Source organism: Lampris incognitus, chromosome 3, assembly GCF_029633865.1.
Source record: "Lampris incognitus isolate fLamInc1 chromosome 3, fLamInc1.hap2, whole genome shotgun sequence".
NCBI classification, from domain to species: domain Eukaryota; kingdom Metazoa; phylum Chordata; class Actinopteri; order Lampriformes; family Lampridae; genus Lampris; species Lampris incognitus.
This window is the reverse complement of record NC_079213.1, coordinates 2,090,727-2,109,682: the sequence shown is the minus strand read 5'-3', so window position 1 is coordinate 2,109,682 and position 18,956 is coordinate 2,090,727. Positions and strand designations below refer to the sequence as shown.

The 18,956-nt window shown below is 44.4% G+C and overlaps 1 protein-coding gene across 1 annotated transcript in view; it reads left to right on the top strand.

The window, feature by feature from the left end:
* LOC130109021 (leucine-rich repeat-containing G-protein coupled receptor 5-like) overlaps positions 1-18,956 on the top strand; it is a 77,408-nt gene that overhangs the window by 56,283 nt on the left and 2,169 nt on the right. Inside the window, exons 9-16 of the mRNA XM_056275723.1 lie at positions 4,290-4,361; positions 7,092-7,157; positions 7,692-7,763; positions 12,380-12,451; positions 14,897-15,022; positions 15,987-16,129; positions 16,664-16,744; positions 16,826-17,069. Coding sequence (XP_056131698.1) covers positions 4,290-4,361; positions 7,092-7,157; positions 7,692-7,763; positions 12,380-12,451; positions 14,897-15,022; positions 15,987-16,129; positions 16,664-16,744; positions 16,826-17,069 — 876 coding nt within the window. The remainder of the gene's footprint in view (positions 1-4,289; positions 4,362-7,091; positions 7,158-7,691; positions 7,764-12,379; positions 12,452-14,896; positions 15,023-15,986; positions 16,130-16,663; positions 16,745-16,825; positions 17,070-18,956) is intronic.

The following is an 18,956-nucleotide window of genomic DNA, read 5'->3' as shown; positions in this document are numbered from 1 at the left end:
TCCCGATATTTTTAGGCCATGTCACGATACACGATATATATCTCGATATTTTGCCTTAGCCTTGAATTAACCCTTTGATGCATACAATCATGCCAGCGTGTCTACATTAAAACATTCTTGTTCATACTGCATTAATATATGCTGATTTTAAACATTCATGCCTAAAGGGTGAAATCACAACTAAACAAATTTATCAAAACTGTATTTATTAAAGAGTTATTAAGAGATGTCATAAACATCATGACATTTTAAAACAAATAAAGTGCCTTTTATGCATGATGTAACTAATATGACGTATCAAGTCTTAGCAGCAGACAAGAAAACCCGGCATCTCGTTCTCACCTGGCAAGACGTGGAAGTCCTCGAGTCAGTGCACAAGGCTCTCAAACCCCTCCTGGAATTGCACGTGTGGCCGGTGTACTTTTCCATTGCGTTGTGTAGGAAAGCCAGGACAACTTCTCTCATGCATGGGATCTGTATTCTGTGGCATATAAACAAAACAGGACCGGTTTCAGGAAACGTCAGCTCAGCTCCTGCTGTAGCCTCTTTCTACATGTCCAAAGCGGGAAAGAGCGCTTAGCTAGCAACACAAATTTTTTTTACAAAAAGAAATAAAACATACCTGTGGCATATAAACAAAACAGGACAGGTTTCAGGAAACGTCAGATCAGCTCCTGCTGTAGCCTACGCAAGAATTGGGACCCACATTAGACATAAGACACATTAGGAATGGATAAAATAAATTACAGGGGCAGACAAAATGAACACGTGCCTCTTTCTACATATCCAAAGCGGGAAAGAGACAGAGGTCAGGGGGAACATACGTTTGGGGCTACTAACAGGAAATGGGGTTCAACAGGGAGGGGCTACTATAAGCATTTCCTGATGATATGATAAAAGAAAATAACAATGTTAGCAATGAATATAATGATAATAATAATAATAATCATGTGGTGATACTTTGTGTAATTATACAATATATTTTGGTTATGACGTTTTTAAACTTGCTACACACGCATGACAGAATGTGATGTATGTAACTAGGTGCGCTTGTTTTATCTCATCTCTGTGCGGAGAGATGAGAAAGAGTGAGAAAAACCTGTAGTTCAATGCCCGCGACTAAAAGCAACTGCGTGACAATTGAATGTATACTCGAATATTCCCGATATAGTCATTTTCTACATCCCACAGAGAACAAGCCACGATACATCGAGTATATTCGATATATCGCCCAGCCCTAGATGGAAGGTCGAGATGGGCAACAGCATAGCCTAACCAGGACCCCGCCTCATCTCCCACATTTCTGCCTGTATATGTGTCAGGTGCTGGTGCTCCAACATACTGTAGGGTTGTAAACAATGTCTATTGGTATCTCTGGAGGTGCATAGAAGTCTGGAACATTATTCTAGTAAGGTCTGAGGGCCATAAATGTGGAAAGAGGTGGAAAGAGCACTACCAGGACCTTTATGGTGTGACTGACAGTCTTTTTGTGTCACCAATGGTCAGAGGTGTGGCAACTGGTTCTCCAGGAGCATCGGCTTTCTGGTATACTGCCACAATTGTTCCATGAGTGGTGCCTTTGCCATCAGCAGTGTCTTCAGCGAAATCTGTGTTGTCTGCAGCAAAGAAGACAAATGTTCCCTTCTTCTAATATAGCTTACTATTGTAAATATATTCACCTTGAGTTAAGATATCCACTTGGCTCAGGTTCCTATGTCACTTAGATGTCAGGATAAGGAGATAAGCGTATAAACTTCAGTTATGCACATTAAAAGTCCAAGCTGGTGACCTAAACATGTGCCATTGATCAGCTGTACCGATTACTAGTTAGCATCATTGGATTTCCTACCCCCCAAAATGTAGGTTTAGCCACTGGACTCATGATCCTAGGTAATCTAGGAGGCGAGATATTTAGAAACGAGTGTTTGAAGGTCGCCATTTTTGAAAACCCAAGATGGTCGCCATATTGGCTTCTGTGAAAATGGAATCGTGCATTTTCTGATTTGTTTTTCTATGAAATTTTCAAAAATGTATAGTTTTCCAAATCCCCAAAAAGATACAACGAACTTTTATGTATGGACATAGTGAACCGCACTACTTTTGATTCCATAAACCACCAGGCCCTCTGACTACTTCTGTCAACAATAGGCTGCTCTGACAAATATATCAGAGTACTACAACTCCTACATGATATGTCAGCTAAAGTACTCAGTAGTTATGGAGACGAGACAGAGTCCTTCAAAGTCCACACAGGAGTTAAACAAGGTTGTGTCATTGCGCCAACCCTGTTCTCTGTCTTCATTGCCATCATCCTCCACCTCATGGGTCCCAGTCTGCCTCAGGGAGTCAAAATCATGTACAGGACTGATGGGAATCTTCTGAATATTAACAGATTCGGGGCTAAAGGTAAAGCCACCACCACATCCATCATAGCGCTACAATACGCCGATGACAACGCCTTAGTGTCCCTCATAGAAGAGGAACTACAGAACATACCAGACGCCTTTGCAAAGGCATACAAGCAGCTTGGCCTGGCCATTAACATAAAAAATACCCATATCCTCTACCAACCCCTACCCAACAGAAAATGCCGGCTGTGCCACCATCCATCTTTGTAGACAACACCAGACTCGAAAACGTGGAACAGTTCCCAAATCTTGGCAGCCTTCTCTCCTCCAAAGCCAACATTTACATTGAAATACACCATCGTTGCTGGGGAGAGGGATGTCTGGAGTGCCCTACTTAGCTTGCTGCCACTGCGACCCGACCCTGGAGAAGCGGCTGATGATGAATGAATGAATACATCATCATCTCAGTTGTGCCAGCCAGGCCTTCTCAAGAGTGAGTAAAAGGGTTTTTGAAAACCGCGACTTTCAGGCCAGAGCAAAAATTCTGGTGTACAAAGTGGTAGTGCTGCCCACCCTACTGTATGGGTCAGGAACCTGGACCACATATCTAGCAGGCACCTGTAGGCACTCGAGGCATACCAACAACGATGCCTCAGGAAGATCCTTAAGATCAGCTGGGAGGATAAGCACACCAACTTCAGCTTCCTCGGGGAGGTCAACATGCCTACTATAACTGCCACCATCACACAACATCGGCTGAGATGGACTGGCCATGTCCACCACATGTCGGACTCTCGCCTGCTGGAACAAGTCCTTCACTCTCGGGTCGTGACAGGATGCCATGCCCCAGCAGGACAAAAGAAGTGATATAAAGACAACATCAAGGCCCACATCAAATGTTTGGCGTCGAGCTTAACACCTGGGAACAAGCAGCAGAACAGGGAGGCCTGGAGACCGGCTGTCCGTCAGGGTGCTGGGTGCTACAACCATGACCTCCACTGTGCTGCTGAAAACAAGCACAGACTCAGGAAGGAGCGAGCTATCAGAGAGGCCCAAACCACATCCTCAACCACTTCTTCACACCCTTGCCCACATTGCCCCAAAACATGTGGCTCCAGGCTCGGCCTCTACGCCCACCTGAAGACCCACAAGGACCTAGAAGGAGGACAGTCACACTCGACCCCGAGTGACTGCTGATGATGATGATGATGATGATGATGCACTGTGTGTGTGTGTGTGTGTGTGTGTGTCTGAGAGAGAGCCAGAAAGACACGTTCATTGAACAAGCGAGGGATTTCACATCATGTTTCAGTCTTTTCTCTCACAAAACAACATTTAATCACATTTTAATTATATACTTTGTTGTCAGACGTCCACTGGTCCAAGTTTTGTTGAGAAACAGATCAGGATGCCGTATCGTGTGTGTGCGTGTGTGTGTGTGTGTGTGTGTGTGTGTGTGGGGGGGGGGGGGGGGTTGGTGGTTCTGGAGGGACGGGTGTTATGCACATGGTTTTCATCACATTGTGGGTGAAAGTTATAAGAAAGAGATTTTCCTGCTTTCATTTCTCATCCAGGAAGACCAACACATGTTGAACTGTTTAAACAGTCAGGACATGAATAAAGACACGACATCCACAAAACGGGAGGATTTCACACCAGACGAAAAGTCGAGATGACACTTTCAACCCTTTCCACTGAGTCCTCTCTTTTAACAAGATCTATTGATATATGTTATTATTATTATTATTATTGTCATTATTATTAATGAACCAAATATTGAAGAGAGAGAGAGGAACAATATTCAGTTAAGTTCTTGAGTCGGAACTGTTTACCAAGCTGACGTGTGTGTGTGTGTGTGTGTGTGTGTGTGTGTGTGTGTGTGTGTGTGTGTGTGTGTGTGTGTGTGTGTGTGTGTGTGTGTGTGTGTGTGTGTGTGTGTAGGACCATCACTGGAGCCAGGATTACGTCTCTTCCAGGTTCAGTGTGTGAACAACTTCCAAACCTTCAACTGCTGTGAGTTCACCAACACACACACACACACACACACACACACACACACACGGTTGTCAGATGAAGTTCAGTCTGTAGTTCGCTGGCTGACTTCGGTGGGCCAGAACGAAGCTGCAGTTCTGAAGATGACATGTAAACATCATTTTAACACTCTGTATCTCCGCTTTATTGAAGACAGTAACTACCCCATGAACACCAGGTCCTGCAGGCTGCAGCAGTGTGTGGTGTGGATGGGTGGTGTCTGGCAGGACTTGGCCAGGACAAATGACAGGGTGCATAGTGTTTTCATCTTCATCATAGCGGCCAGGTGAGGAAGAAGAAGGCAGGTAGTGTTGAGTGTGAAGAAGAAGTGGAGGTGTTGTGTCTAACCAGCAGACATGACAGAGCGAGCTGGTAGAAGACCTTCACCAACACACAGTACTACTACGTCCATAAGTACAACTCAGGTTCCACCAGGTTTTATGTGGGTTTCTGACACCGCAGCCCTGCTGACTCTCATCCAGTCTGGATGGAGCTCACACACCCACCTCACCACCACCTCCACACTGGTCCAGTAACCCCAGGAGATTCTTGACTGAGGTGTTATTCCTTTTAAAGCTACAAGTCTTAACACTGGACACGGTTTATACGTTGTGTTTTTATTTGTCGGTACCAGGAAAGATGTTGGAGGAACCACCCGGAACCACCCGCGTCCACCCGGCCCATTAGTTAACATGAGAAACTTCCCTCGCAACTGAAACTATGGCCGGAAAAATAAAATATCAACACAGAGGTCAAAATATTGATTCGTAAAATATTCATACTGCAGAAGAACGTTCTTTCACGGCTTTTCTGTAAACAAAAAAGGTGCAAAGGAGAAGTAAAGAAGAAAGAAAGAAAGAAAGAAAGAAAGAAAGAAAGAAAGAAAGAAAGAAAGAAAGAAAGAAAGAAAGAAAGATAGTTGTTAACCTGGATGTAACTCCAGTTCTGTGAGTACGTGCATTGCCTTCCAATGGGCTTCGCTGTTGTTTTACCCCGTTGAGGCTCCGCCTTGGCACCTTTAGAAGGATCTCTGCATGCACCACCCAACCAGTTGGTAGGAGCCACACGAAGCCCACCCCCTATAAAACCCTGCGTCTCCGCTGCTCAGCTCCCTCTGAGACTGTACCACAAAGACCGAGGCGGGCTCGGCTTGTGGTTAGAGGGCTACACACGTACTCATAGCTCATAGAAGTGGAAGTACACATCCAGGCTTACTGCTAGTTCTGTCGCACATGCTCTGCCCTCTACCGGGCTTCGCTGTTGGTTCACCTACGGCGAAGCCCGGTAGGCGATGAGTGTACGCCCAACTGGGCCCAAACTGACACTAGTTCAACACCAGCCAAAACTGTAACATACACAGCAGCAGTCGATTGGTCGCTCCCCCCCGAGGGCCTCATACTGTACTGCTACGACCAGCCAAAGGCGGGACACAACCAATGCTTCAGCCTGCTCCAGACAACCCCCCCCCCCCAAGCGCAGAATGGGACACCATGTGAGGTCGAAGTAGAAGACCAGATGGCAGATGGCCTCCACTGACACTCCCTTGAAAAGTGCTATAGAGGATGCCATGTCTAGTAGAGTGCACCCTGTGGCCCACTTGGGCGGGGCGGCCCACTGCATCAGAACTCTTGCAGATTGCATCACAAACCCAGTGAGCGAGCTGCTGTGCAGCCACGGCCGTGAGCCCAGCCACCATTGCAGATGAACGAACGTCACCGTGCACTTCCCATAACGGCGAAATGCCCACACTGGACAAAGGGTGTTGAGGCGTTCCTCCGTCCTGTCAGTGGAAGGAGGAGGAATGTATGCTCTTAGACTGATGACCCCTGACCTGAACGAGGAGGTGAAGACCTTCAGCCAGAAGGACCGGTTGGGGTGCAGTTCCGCTGACCCCTTATCATCACAGACAGACCTGCAGGAGGGATGTACAGATAAGGCACACAAATCCCCCTGCTCCCTTGGCCGAAGTAAGAACCAAGAGACGTGCCATCTTGACAGAGAAAAACTCCAAATCTACCTGATTTAGCGGCACCAAAGCGGACCAGTCAGTCCATCCAGAACTGTCTGCAGGTCCCACTGAGGAAAAAAGCACCGAGTAGGGGGCCCTAGTCTGCAGACCCTCAACAGGAAGAACTGCTTTTAAAACCTGTAAATCCTTTGTAAAAATTAGATATTGTTGGGTGTTCAGGTGGCGTAGCAGTCTATTCTGTTGCCTACCAACACGGGGATCGCCGGTTCGAATCCCCGTGTTACCTCCGGCTTGGTCGGGCGTCCCTACAGACACAATTGGCCGTGTCTGCGGGTGGGAAGCCGGATGTGGGTATGTGTCCTGATCGCTGCAGTAGCGCCTCCTCTGGTCGGTCGGGGTGCCTGTTCAGTGGGGAGGGGGAACTGGGGGGAATAGCGTGATCCTCTCACGTGCTACGTCCCCCTGGTGAAACTCCTCACTGTCAGGTGAAAAGAAGCAGCTGGTGACTCCACATGTATGGGAGGAGGCATGTGGTAGTCTGCAGCCCTCCTGGATCAGCAGAGGGGGTGGAGCAGAGACCGGGACGGCTCGGAAGAGTGGGGTAACTGGCCGAATGCAACTGGGGAGAAAAGGGGGGGGGAGGATGTGATATTGCCAAAAAAAATTTGGTGGTATAAAATAAGTGACTTAAAGTGCTTTTAAAAATCGGATGTGTGTGTGTCTCCTTCTCTCTTCGTCTGTAGTGATCTGTCCTATAATCGGATCTGGACTCTGCCCAGTCTCTCCAGGTGTCTTGGTCTCCAGAAGATGTGAGTTCTCTTTGTTTTAACACTTGACGGTGGTCGGTTTCAGATGGACAATCTGACTGGTCAAAGACATGTCCCACTCTGCCCATGATTGGCAGAGAAACATTGGTTTTAACCAACGAGATAGTTTGCAGTGTTGTATCGAGTAATCTCTGTGTCTCTGCAGCAGTACTGCAGTACTTATGAAGTACTAGAGTCCCATCAGCAGAAGTCAGCTTGATGAAGAAACTGCTGTGATGGGTTTATGGATTTGATTCTCACACGATGTTACTGAGCAGTTTTCTTCAAAGCCCTGGACATACAGACAAATGAAAACCAGGAATCACACCTAGGTCCCGTCATAACGACCAGGAAATGAGGGTTAGCAATGCATCATGGGAAATATCAGTGTTGGCAGCTCACATCTTTGACTAATCAGACCACCCATCTGATTTATTGATTCATTAAAAAAAAAAAAGCATACCGTGTGTGTGTGTGTGTGTGTGTGTGTGTGTGTGTGTGTGTGTGTGTGTGTGTGTGTGTGTGTGTGTTTCCCAGTGATCTACGCCATAATGAAATTGAGGATCTGGCAGAGAACACCTTCCATGGCTTGCTGTCTCTTTGCTCTTTGTAAGCAAGCACACACACACACACACACACACACACACACACACACACACACACACACACACACACACACACACACACACACACACACACACTAGGGGTATTGTAGGCAGGCCCACAGACGGGTTTTTTTTTTAAAGCTTTGGACTTTCAGAAACCTCCTGGTTGTGCCCACTGATTGGTTAAGAGCTTTCACATCAAAGGTGGACGGAGCAAGCGAGAGACAGCGAGAGAGACAGCGAGAGAGACAGAAAGAGAGAGGGAGACCTTTAACCAAGTCTTTAATGGTCCAACTTTCCACTGACATTAAAACACAGTAGTATTATCACAGATACTCATGTATCCCCATACACAGTAAAAACAACAGACACACACCTTCCCTTTTTCACAAGTTCAGAAGCAGTGGGTTTTCTACAGAGTGATTGCTTCAGTACATCTTTGAAAAGTTTCTCGCATTGTGAACATTAATTGTTATTATTTGTTACGATTGCCTGCCTTTCCATTAGTACTTGGAATATCCAAGGCCTGAGCTCATCAGCTTTTGGCCTGAAATGTAGAAATAGAGAATTTCAGGCGAACATCAGAGATATTGACATTATGATATTAATGGAAACATGGAGTAAAGACAACAAAATCACTCACTGTCCCCCAGACTATAAAGAAATAATTGTATCGTCGCAAAAACTCAGCACAGTACAGCAGGGTAGAAACTCAGGAGGTTTGTTAATGTGGTACAAATCAAAATTAGACAGACACATAAGTGTCATGAAAAAAAGAAAATATCATATCTGGCTAAAAATTAGAAAAGAAATCTTCAACTCACAAAAAGATCTCTTCCTCTGTGCAATGTATATATCCCCCCTTATGAATCTCCCTATTACACTGAAGACACATGTACACTGTTAGAGCAGAAACAGGCCATTTTCAGGCTCAGGGAAATGTTCTTGTCTGTGGAGATCTAAAGGCACGGACAGGCACCCAGGCTGACTCTGTATGTTCAGATGGCCATAACTACATTTGTCACTCACTTGATAAAGCCAATAAGTTTGTTTACTCCCACAGAAGCAACTGTGATCCAGCTACAAACAGACATGGAAAAGACTCTTGATGCTCTGTCCCAGTCTGGGTCTGTATATCGTCAATGTTAGGATAAGAGGAGACACGCTTGGAAGACACACATTTTGCTCACCTCTTGGAAATAGCACAGTAGATTACATAATAACCGATATAGACCCCTTGTCAATTAGAGCATTCACTGTCAAACCGCTAACCTCCCTTTCTGATCACAGCCAAATCACTGTGTTCATCAAAAAGACAGAAATCAACACTATCAGATCACAGACCAGTAAGCTGCTCCACATAAAGAAACCATACAGATGGGCTGAAAACAGTACAGAGGAATTCAAGAAAGCCATTGACAATCACGAAATCCAAAATCTTTTAGATATCTTCCTAGATACCCCTTATATCCTCAGTAAAGAAGGTGTCAATCACGCCGTGGAAAAAGTTAACAACATATTTGAAAACACAGCAGAAAAAGCAGGATTAAAAAGATCAAGATCAAAACCAAAATTTAAGAAAGAAGATACCTGGTTTGATGCAGAATGTCAATCAATGAGGAAAGAACTTTGCAAGTTATCCAATCAGAAACACAGAGATCCAAATAATACATCAATTAGACTTCTATACTGTGAGACACTAAGACTATATAAACACACACTCAGACTAAGAAAGCTCAGTACACCTGTAAGCAACTGACACTGATTGAGGAGTCATTAAACACCAGTAAATTTTGGGACAATTGGAATCGCTTCAAAAAGTAAATCATGAAGAATTAATGATACAAGATGAAGATATCTGGACAAACCATTTCCAAGCTCTATTTAAGAAAGTCCAATCGGATCAAAACACGGACCAATGTAACATAATAAACAAATTAGAAAAATTAGAACTGTCAATCAAGGGATATCAAAACCCATTTGACTCCCCCATGACTGAGCAGGAACTTTTAGACCAAAAATGGCAAGTTGAAGCCCAAAAAAGCAAGTGAACCTGATGGCATTCTAAATGAAATGCTAACATCTATGAATGAAAAGTCTCAATGTGCTACACTTAAGTTATTCAACATAGTTCTGAGTGTGGGTTATTCCCCTGATATCTGGAATCACGGATTAATCACACCAATTTTCAAAAGTGGAGATAAATTTGACCTGTGTGAACAGTAACCTGGGGAAGGTATTCTGTAGTATCATTAACTCTCGGCTAATAAACTTCCTTATGAAACACAATGTCTTGAGTAAAAGCCAGATTGGATTCTTAACAAATTACTGCACTACTGATCATATTTACACCCTACACACCCTAATTGAAAAACATAATCAAAATAAAAACAAATTATTCACTTGTTTTATCGACTTCAAAAAAGCATTTGATTCTAATTGGCATTATGGATTGTTCTACAAATTAATGGAAAGCGGTGTAAGGGAAAAAACATATGATATTAAAAAACAATGTACTCAGGAGCTAAGTGTGGAATCCAAATAGGATCCAAAAGAACTCACTATATCCCTCAGGAGTGCGGAGTGAGACAGGGCTGCCCTTTAAGCCCAACTCTGTTTAACTTGTATATCAATGAGTTGGCAACTATGCTGGAAAACTCATCAGCACCTGGACTCACTCTGCAAGATACTGAGGTCAAATTCCTGCTCTATGCGGACGACCTGATCCTTCTTTCACCATCGGAGGAAGGACTCCAGACTCAATTAGACCTTCAAAAGTTTTGTCAGACCCGGGCCCTGGCAGTTAACATGAGTAAAACTAAAATAATGATACTTCAGAAAAGATCCAGATATCAGCGAAGACAGCACATATTTAGATTAGGACCAAATAAAATTGACCATACATTTAATTATACCTACCTAGGCCTTAGAATCAATTGTAGAGGAACTTTCAACATGGCAGTGAATGAACTAAGAGACAAGGCACGCAGGGCTATACTTGCCATGAAAAGACAAATCCCTTTTGAAATTCCAATTAGAATCTGGTTGAAAATATTCGAATCAGTCATAGAACCAATTGCCCTTTATGGCAGTGAAGTGTGGGGTCCGCTTGCAAGTCAAGAACTAGATAAATGGGAAAAACATCCAACTGAGACCCCACAAACAATGCATGCAGGGCAGAACTAGGCCAATATCCTCTTCTGATTAAAATTAAAAAAAGAGCAATCAAATTCTGGAAACATCTAACATTCAGTGACCCACACTCTTTTCATTATAAAGCCTTGCAATTCCAAGAGTTGAGCAAAGATAAGAACTCTCCTACCAACCTGGTCTTCAGCCATCCTGTTCCGCTAACACATACTAACACTTTAGAGGCACAGGACCAGGTCCAAACTACACAACATATTCGGCTTCAATAAATTCCCTCAAACCTAAAAGACAATTATTATTAATATTGGCAATCTAAAACAAAATCCCAAAGCCAGATGCAATGCTATTTGGCCCTAGACAGAGAGGACACATTAGCAGATTACCTCATTCAAATAAAAGAAACACATTTGAGAAACATACTGACGAAATACAGACTCAGTGAGCATCGCCATAGAAACAGACTCAGTGAGCATCGCCTAGCAACAGAAACAGGCAGACATAGAAAGACCCGGATGCCAAAAGACCAACGTTTCTGTCAACAATGTGAAGACAATGTTGTCGAGACAGAGCTGCACTTTTTAGCTGAATGCAAGACATTCCGGGAAATCCGCCATTACTACTTTCAGAAACGTGAGGAGAGACACCCCAAATTCACTGCCCGGCCAAACCCCAAAAACTGCCCCACATACCAGGTGAACACAGAGACAGCTGTACTGGGGCTGCACAGTATGTTCTAGCCTGCCACCGTCTGAGGGACAGTGAGTGATACCCCGTACTCCAACGGGGAGGACCGGGACAACACACACATACACACACACACACACACACACACACACACACACACACACACACACACACACACACACACACACACACACACACACACACACACACACACACACACATGCAGAGACAGACAAATTCACACATATCCACTCACACAGGATGTTGTTGCCATGGCATAGCTGTGTAAGTTGTTTTACTGCACGTGTTGATGTGTATATGTGTTGTGTATTGGTGCATTCTTATTGTCCTTTATGTGAAAATGCTTTGCAATACAAATGTATATTTGTCATGCTAATAAAAGCACATTTGAATTTGAATTTGAATTTGACAGAGAGAGACAGCTAGATAGAGAGACAGACAGACAGACAGAGAGAGAGAGAGAGACAGTGATATACAACAACTTTATTTGGCCTCTAATTCATCCTGATGGGTTTAACATAAGAGCTGCTGGCCAGCCGGTGGTATTTTGAAGTAATTTGATGAACCCTCACATGATGGACTGAATGAGACGGTTTTTACTGTGTGTGTGTCTTTATTAGGAAATACACCTGACAGGTTAGCAGTATATTCATATTCATATTCATGTTCATATTCATCCTCAGCAGCAGCAGCAGCCTCATCAGGTAATAGTTTGGGTAATGTTGATCGTCTAGCTGCTGATTGTGTCTCCGTGTGTCTCGGCAGGGATTTGTCATGGAACAAACTGTCCTCCCTGGCTCCACACACTTTCTCTGGTCTTCCTGCTCTGCTCAAACTGTGAGTCAACATGACACAAGCTGCAAGTGTGCTTTTCTATGTATATAATTAGACAGTCGTACTGAGCTGTGTGTAGGTCTGTGCAGGTCTCTGGTGCAGGGCATCCTCTATTGGTGTTTGTATGTGTTTGTGTATATTTGTGTTATCTGTGTGAAACTGCAGAGCAGTTTAAACAAGATGGTCACACAGTGCCGTCATGATGACCAACTTCACCCTGAGATAAACCGAGGTCAAGTCTCTCTCTCTCTCTCTCTGTCTCTCTCTCTCTGTCTCTCTCTCTGTCTCTCTGTCTCTGTCTGTCTGTCTGTCTGTCTGTCTGTCTGTCTGTCTGTCTGTCTCTCTCTCTCTCTCGCTCTCTGAATTCAATTCAATTCAGTTCAGTTCATTTCAACAGGGCTTTATTGGCATGACCATATTCTGTTACACAGTATTGCCAAAGCACAAGATGGTACAAAACAGTACAGTACACTTTATAACATACAAACTATATGATGGCTAGTTTGTCTTCTCCTCTCCCAGTAGGATGGCTAATCTGTCTTCTCTCCCAGTAGGATGGCTAGTTTCTCTTCTTCTCTCCCAGTAGGATGGCTAGTTTGTCTTTTCCTCTCCCAGTAGGATGGCCAGTTTGTCTTCTCCTCTCCCAGTAGGGCAGATAGTTTGTCTTCTCCTCTCCCAGTAGGACGGATAGTTTGTCTTCTCCTCTCCCAGTAGGATGGATAGTTTGTCTTCTCCTCTCCCAGTAGGATGACCAGTTTGTCTTCTCCTCTCCCAGTAGGACGGATAGTTTGTCTTCTCCTCTCCCAGTAGGACGGATAGTTTGTCTTCTCCTCTCCCAGTAGGACGGATAGTTTGTCTTCTCCTCTCCCAGTAGGATGGATAGTTTGTCTTCTCCTCTCCCAGTAGGATGGATAGTTTGTCTTCTCCTCTCCCAGTAGGATGGATAGTTTGTCTTCTCCTCTCCCAGTAGGATGGCCAGTTTGTCTTCTCCTCTCCCAGTAGGATGGCCAGTTTGTCTTCTCCTCTCCCAGTAGGATGACCAGTTTGTCTTCTCCTCTCCCAGTAGGACGGATAGTTTGTCTTCTTCTCTCCCAGTCGGATGGCTAGTCGTGTAGGGTGCTGCTGATTGGGCTAGAGTTTATGCCAGTTCGTTGATGTAAATGTTGAACAAAGTTGGACTCAAACAGCATCCCTGTCTCACTCCACACTCCTGGGAGAGGAAACTTCTTCATTTATCACTAATTTTTATTCCGCACTTATTTTCTGTGTACATTGATTTAATGATGTCATAGGTTTTACCCCCTACACCACTTTCAATAACTTTGTAAAACAATCCTTGGTGCCAGATAGAGTCGAAAGCTTTTCTGAAATCAATGAAGCAATCAAAATTTTTGTTTTTATTTTGGGCTACGTGTTTACCAGTTAGGGTGTGCAGGGTGTAAATATGATCAGATGTGTGGTAATTTGGTAAAAATCCAATTTGGCTTCTACTCAAGACATTGTGCTTCGTAAGGAAGTCTAGCAGTCTAGAATTTATTATATTACAAAAAATCTTTCCCAGATTACTGTTCACACAAATGCCTCAGTAATTATTTGGGTCAAATTTATCTCCGTTTTTAAAGATTGTGGTTATTAGTCCTAGAGTCCAGATGTCAGGGAAATAACCTACGCTCAGAACCAAATTAAACAATTTTGAGATGGCCAATTTAAATTCTGAGCTCAGGCATTTTAGCATCTCATTTGCTTTCTTAGTTTTTACTTTTTCGATTTTGTCTTTAAGCTCCTGCTCAGTAATAGGGAAGTCTAGTGGGTTCTGGTTCTCTTTAATGGCCAATTCTAATTCTTCAAGTCTTTTGTTTATATGGCCCTGATTAGGGTTTGTATTTGATTCAACTTTTTTAAAGAGCATTTGGAAGTAATTGGTCCATATTTCTCCATCTTGTATTGCCAATTCTTCTTGTTTGGATTTTTTCAGTTTGTTTCATTATTCCAGAACTGATTTATATTGATTGACTCCTCTATTGGTGTCAGTTGCTTGGAGGTTTACTGTGGGGGGGGTTTTTTGTGCCGAGCATACGTTTGTGTTGTGTTAATGTTTGACAGTAAAGAAGGCGGATGTCTGTATTATTTGGGTCTCTATGTTTCTGTCTGGATAAAGCTCCAAGTTCTTTTCTGATGTTTTTGCAATCTTGGTCAAACCAACTGTCTTCTTTTTTAAGTTTGGTTTTTGGTTTATTCTGTTTCAGTTGTGATTTCTGTGCTGTTTTTATAAAGATGGTATTGATATTTAGTACTGCCAGGTTGACTCCTTCTTTACTGTGAGTATATGTGGTATCCAGAAAGGTGTCTAAAAGTATTTGAATTTCGTGGCTGCCAGTTGCTTTCTGGAAATCTTCAGTACTGTTTTGGGCCCATCTGTATGATCACTCTCTCTCTCTCTGTCTCCAGCGACCTGTCATCCAATCAGCTGTCAACTTTGCCTCTGATTGGTCTAAACAGTTTGTCGCACCTGAGACTGGCAGGGAACACACACCTGATGGAGACCATCCCGAGAGAGAGACTGCCGAGAGTCAGGTACACACACACACACACACACACACACACACACACGCACACACACAGAGTGTTTTTCATAATCACGTTTAGATTTAAATGTGAACCGTGAGGTTTTATCTTCATTTGAGCAGCTGAACAGAAATGAGACTCATGACAACCTGCAGGTCCCTTTAATGTGCTGCCACTGAACACACCGGACACACTGAATGAACACACTGGACACACTGGACACACTGGACCTCCTGAACACAATGGACACACTGGACACACTGGACACACTGGACACACTGAACACACTGGACACAATGGACACAATGGACACAATGACCCTCCTGGACACACTGAACACACTGGACACACAGGACTCACTGAACACACTGGACACATAGGACACACTGAACACACTGGACACACTGAACACACTGAACACACTGAACACACTGGACACAATGGACACACTGAACACACTGGACACACAGGACACACTGAACACACTGGACACACTGGACTCACTGGACACAATGGACACACTGGACACACTGAACACACTGAACACACTGGACACACTGAACACACTGAACACACAGGACACACTGAACACACTGAACACACTAGACACACTGAACACACTGGACACAATGGACACACTGGACACAATGGACACACTGGACACAGTAGACACACTGAACACACTGAACACACTGAACACACTGGACACACAGGACACACTGAACACACTGGACTCACTGAACACACAGGACACACTGGACACACTGGACACACAGGACACACTGGACACACTGGACACACAGGACACACTGAACACACTGGACTCACTGAACACACTGAACACACTGGACACACTGGACACACTGAACACACTGGACACACTGGACACACACTCACCTGGATGTGTGTGTGTGTGTGTGTGTGTATGTGTGTGTGTGTGTGTGCCCGCGTGCTTGTGTGTGCGTGTGTGCAGGGTAATGGAGCTTCCCTATGCCTTCCAGTGTTGTGCTTTCATCTCCTGTGAGAGAGGAGGAGCTCCTGGCTCCTCTTGGGAGAGACAGGAGGCGCCCAGAGGACATGACTCCACCAGGAGCCACGCCCTCCTCTCCTTCCATGGTGGGTTTGTTTACTTTGTGTTGTCATAACGTTGAATGTTGTCGTCATAACAACACAAAGTGTGTCCGCCCATCTTGCTGTCAGTCAACATGAAACTCACTGTTGTCTTGATTCTCTTGACTCTGACCTTTGACCTTCCCATCATTGATTTTTCTGTCATTGGTGTGTGATGGGGCGATGTCGGACCTGCTGAGTTCTAAATAAGAGGGTCAGACAAACAAGTCTTCCTCCTGGAATCATCATCATCATCATGCCCTCGTCTTTGGCAAATTTGAGTTTCCTTTTTAACGAATGAATATTTTCAGTTTTGAAGCTTCTTCAGACTGTCTGCTCTCTGACAGTCTGAACAGTGAACCAATAGAACATCATCACCAGCAGGTCAGAGGTCACAGGTCACCCAGCTGGTCAATGTTGATGTTTACCATTGATTTTTATTGTAGATTAATAATGTGTATAGTTGATATTCACTGTTGATGTGTACAGCTGGTGTTTCCTATGGATGTTTAGTGTCGATGTTTATCATTTGTCCAGCAGATCAGGAGTGGGAGGAGTTTCTGATGGAGTCTGAAGATGAACCCAAAAGCCATTACACTGTCCAATGTAGCCCTGCACCAGGTACACACACACCACACCAGGAGCAGTATGAATCAGTTTGTATTTTCAATTGAAATATTAACCCCACCAATGCTCCCTCAGGGCCGCTCCGCCCCTGTCTCCACCTTTTCGGCAGTTGGCTGATCCGTGGGGGTGTGTGGCTTATTGCCGTGCTGTCACTGGCCAGCAACGGCCTGGTCATGTTGTCCATCTTCTTGTCCCCAACTTCCTGGTTGACGCCTACCAAGCTGCTGATTGGCCTGCTGGCCCTGGTGAATGGCCTGATGGGAGTTTGGAGCAGCTGGCTGGCAGCAGTGGACGGTTGGACCTTCGGAGGGTTCTGGAGGTACGAGGCTAGAATCAGACAGGAAGTGGAGTGCCAACCTGCGGAAGAAAAGTGTTAATTACACTATTTTACCACCATCTAGAGCGGGGTTCCCCAATTAGTTTTCCCCAAGGGCCAAATCATATCATGCATGCCAAGCCAAGCGCCAAATCATGTCATGCATGCCAAGCCAAGGGCCAAATCATGTCATGCATGCCAAGCCAAGGGCCAAATCATGTCATGCATGCCAAGCCAAGGGCCAAATCATGTCATGCATGCCAAGCCAAGGGCCAAATCTTGTCATGCATGCCAAGCCAAGGGCCAAATCTTGTCATGCATGCCAAGCCAAGGGCCAAATCATGTCATGCATGCCAAGCCAAGGGCCAAATCATGTCATGCATGCCAAGCCAAGGGCCAAATCATGTCATGCATGCCAAGCCAAGGGCCAAATCATGTCCGGGTTTTTTTCCATTGTGCCAGTAAAAGTTGTTTTATGTGCAGATGTTGTTGCTCCTGCTATTACAATTATTATTATTATTATTATTGTTATCATTATTGTTGTTATTATTATTAGTAGCAGTAGTAGAAGTAGTAGTAGTGGTAGGAATAGTGGTAGTAGTAGTAGTATTTATAGTAGTAGTAGTAATTTAGGCCTGGGATTCTCAAAGCCTGTGTTGAAAGTTGCACAAGGAAAAAAAATGTACTCTTGAAACAAAATAAGTCCAAAACCAACCATTTATTTATGGACAAATGGACAAAAATAAATGGATGTTCATTCACCATCAGTGAGAGAAGTGAGAGTGATGGAGTGAGACAATCTCTCTGATGTTGGGCCTGTATTCTGTTGTGGCAAGCCTGAGGCACTGGCCAAGATGTGCACTGGAGAGTCTGTTTCTTTCCTGATTCTTGATCGAGTTCGTTGAAGAAAACCTTGACTCACATATGTATGTAGGTGGAGGGGAACATTGTGAGTAGGAGAATTTTAACAGCGCTCTTGTTTTTGAATCGAGCTTGGAGAACTATGTTGACCCAAAAGTCATTCACCCCAACGTCCTTGTTGTACTTTGAGCAAATCAGATGTTCCCATCTCCAAGACCTTCATCTGAAGCGTTGTCTCATCTATGGAAGGTACCAGGCTTTTGGCCTCTGCAGTCCACTGGCCATCAGCCAAAATGGAGAACAACTATCTCAGGAAGAGGGGGATGTCACCTGAGATTATAGGAGAACTTTCAAATTGTTCTTGAAGTTTTCTGCCAGGCTCATGACGAAATCCTTCATCGCTGCATCCTCCTGCATTTCGTTCTTCTCGTAGTGCTCCTGCAGATGTGGAAAGTGTAACTTTCTCCTGTGAATGTCTCTCTCCAAAAGGTTCAGCTTTGACCGGAAAGCTTCAGCCGCCTTATACATGTCTGCAACAGTGTGGCTTCTTGCCTTGTAATTACAGATTAAGGTGATTTAAATGAGAAATGATGTCACACAAAAAAATAACACATGCCGTCACCTTGTTGTTACTAAAAACCTCTGATATTCTTGGGCGTTTTGGCTCTGCAGTCTGGATAAAGATGACACAGCTCATCGTGCAGGTTGCACACCCTCTCCAACACACAGCCTTTGTTCAGCCAGTGAACATCATTATGCAGCAAAAGATCCTTGTGTTCCACTGACGTTTCCTCCAGCAATGACCCGAAAAGGCGAGGGTGCAGACTAGGACTCTCACAAACAAAATTTACCAGTCTCGTCACAGTAATATTAATGATTATAATATAATCGTTACATTTATACAGCGCTTTTCTAGACACCCAAAACGCTTCACATTGAAGGAGGTAACGCACTTCAACCACCACTGATGTGTAGCACCACCTGGGTGGTGCACAGCAGCCCTTTTGCGCCAGAACGCTCACCACACAT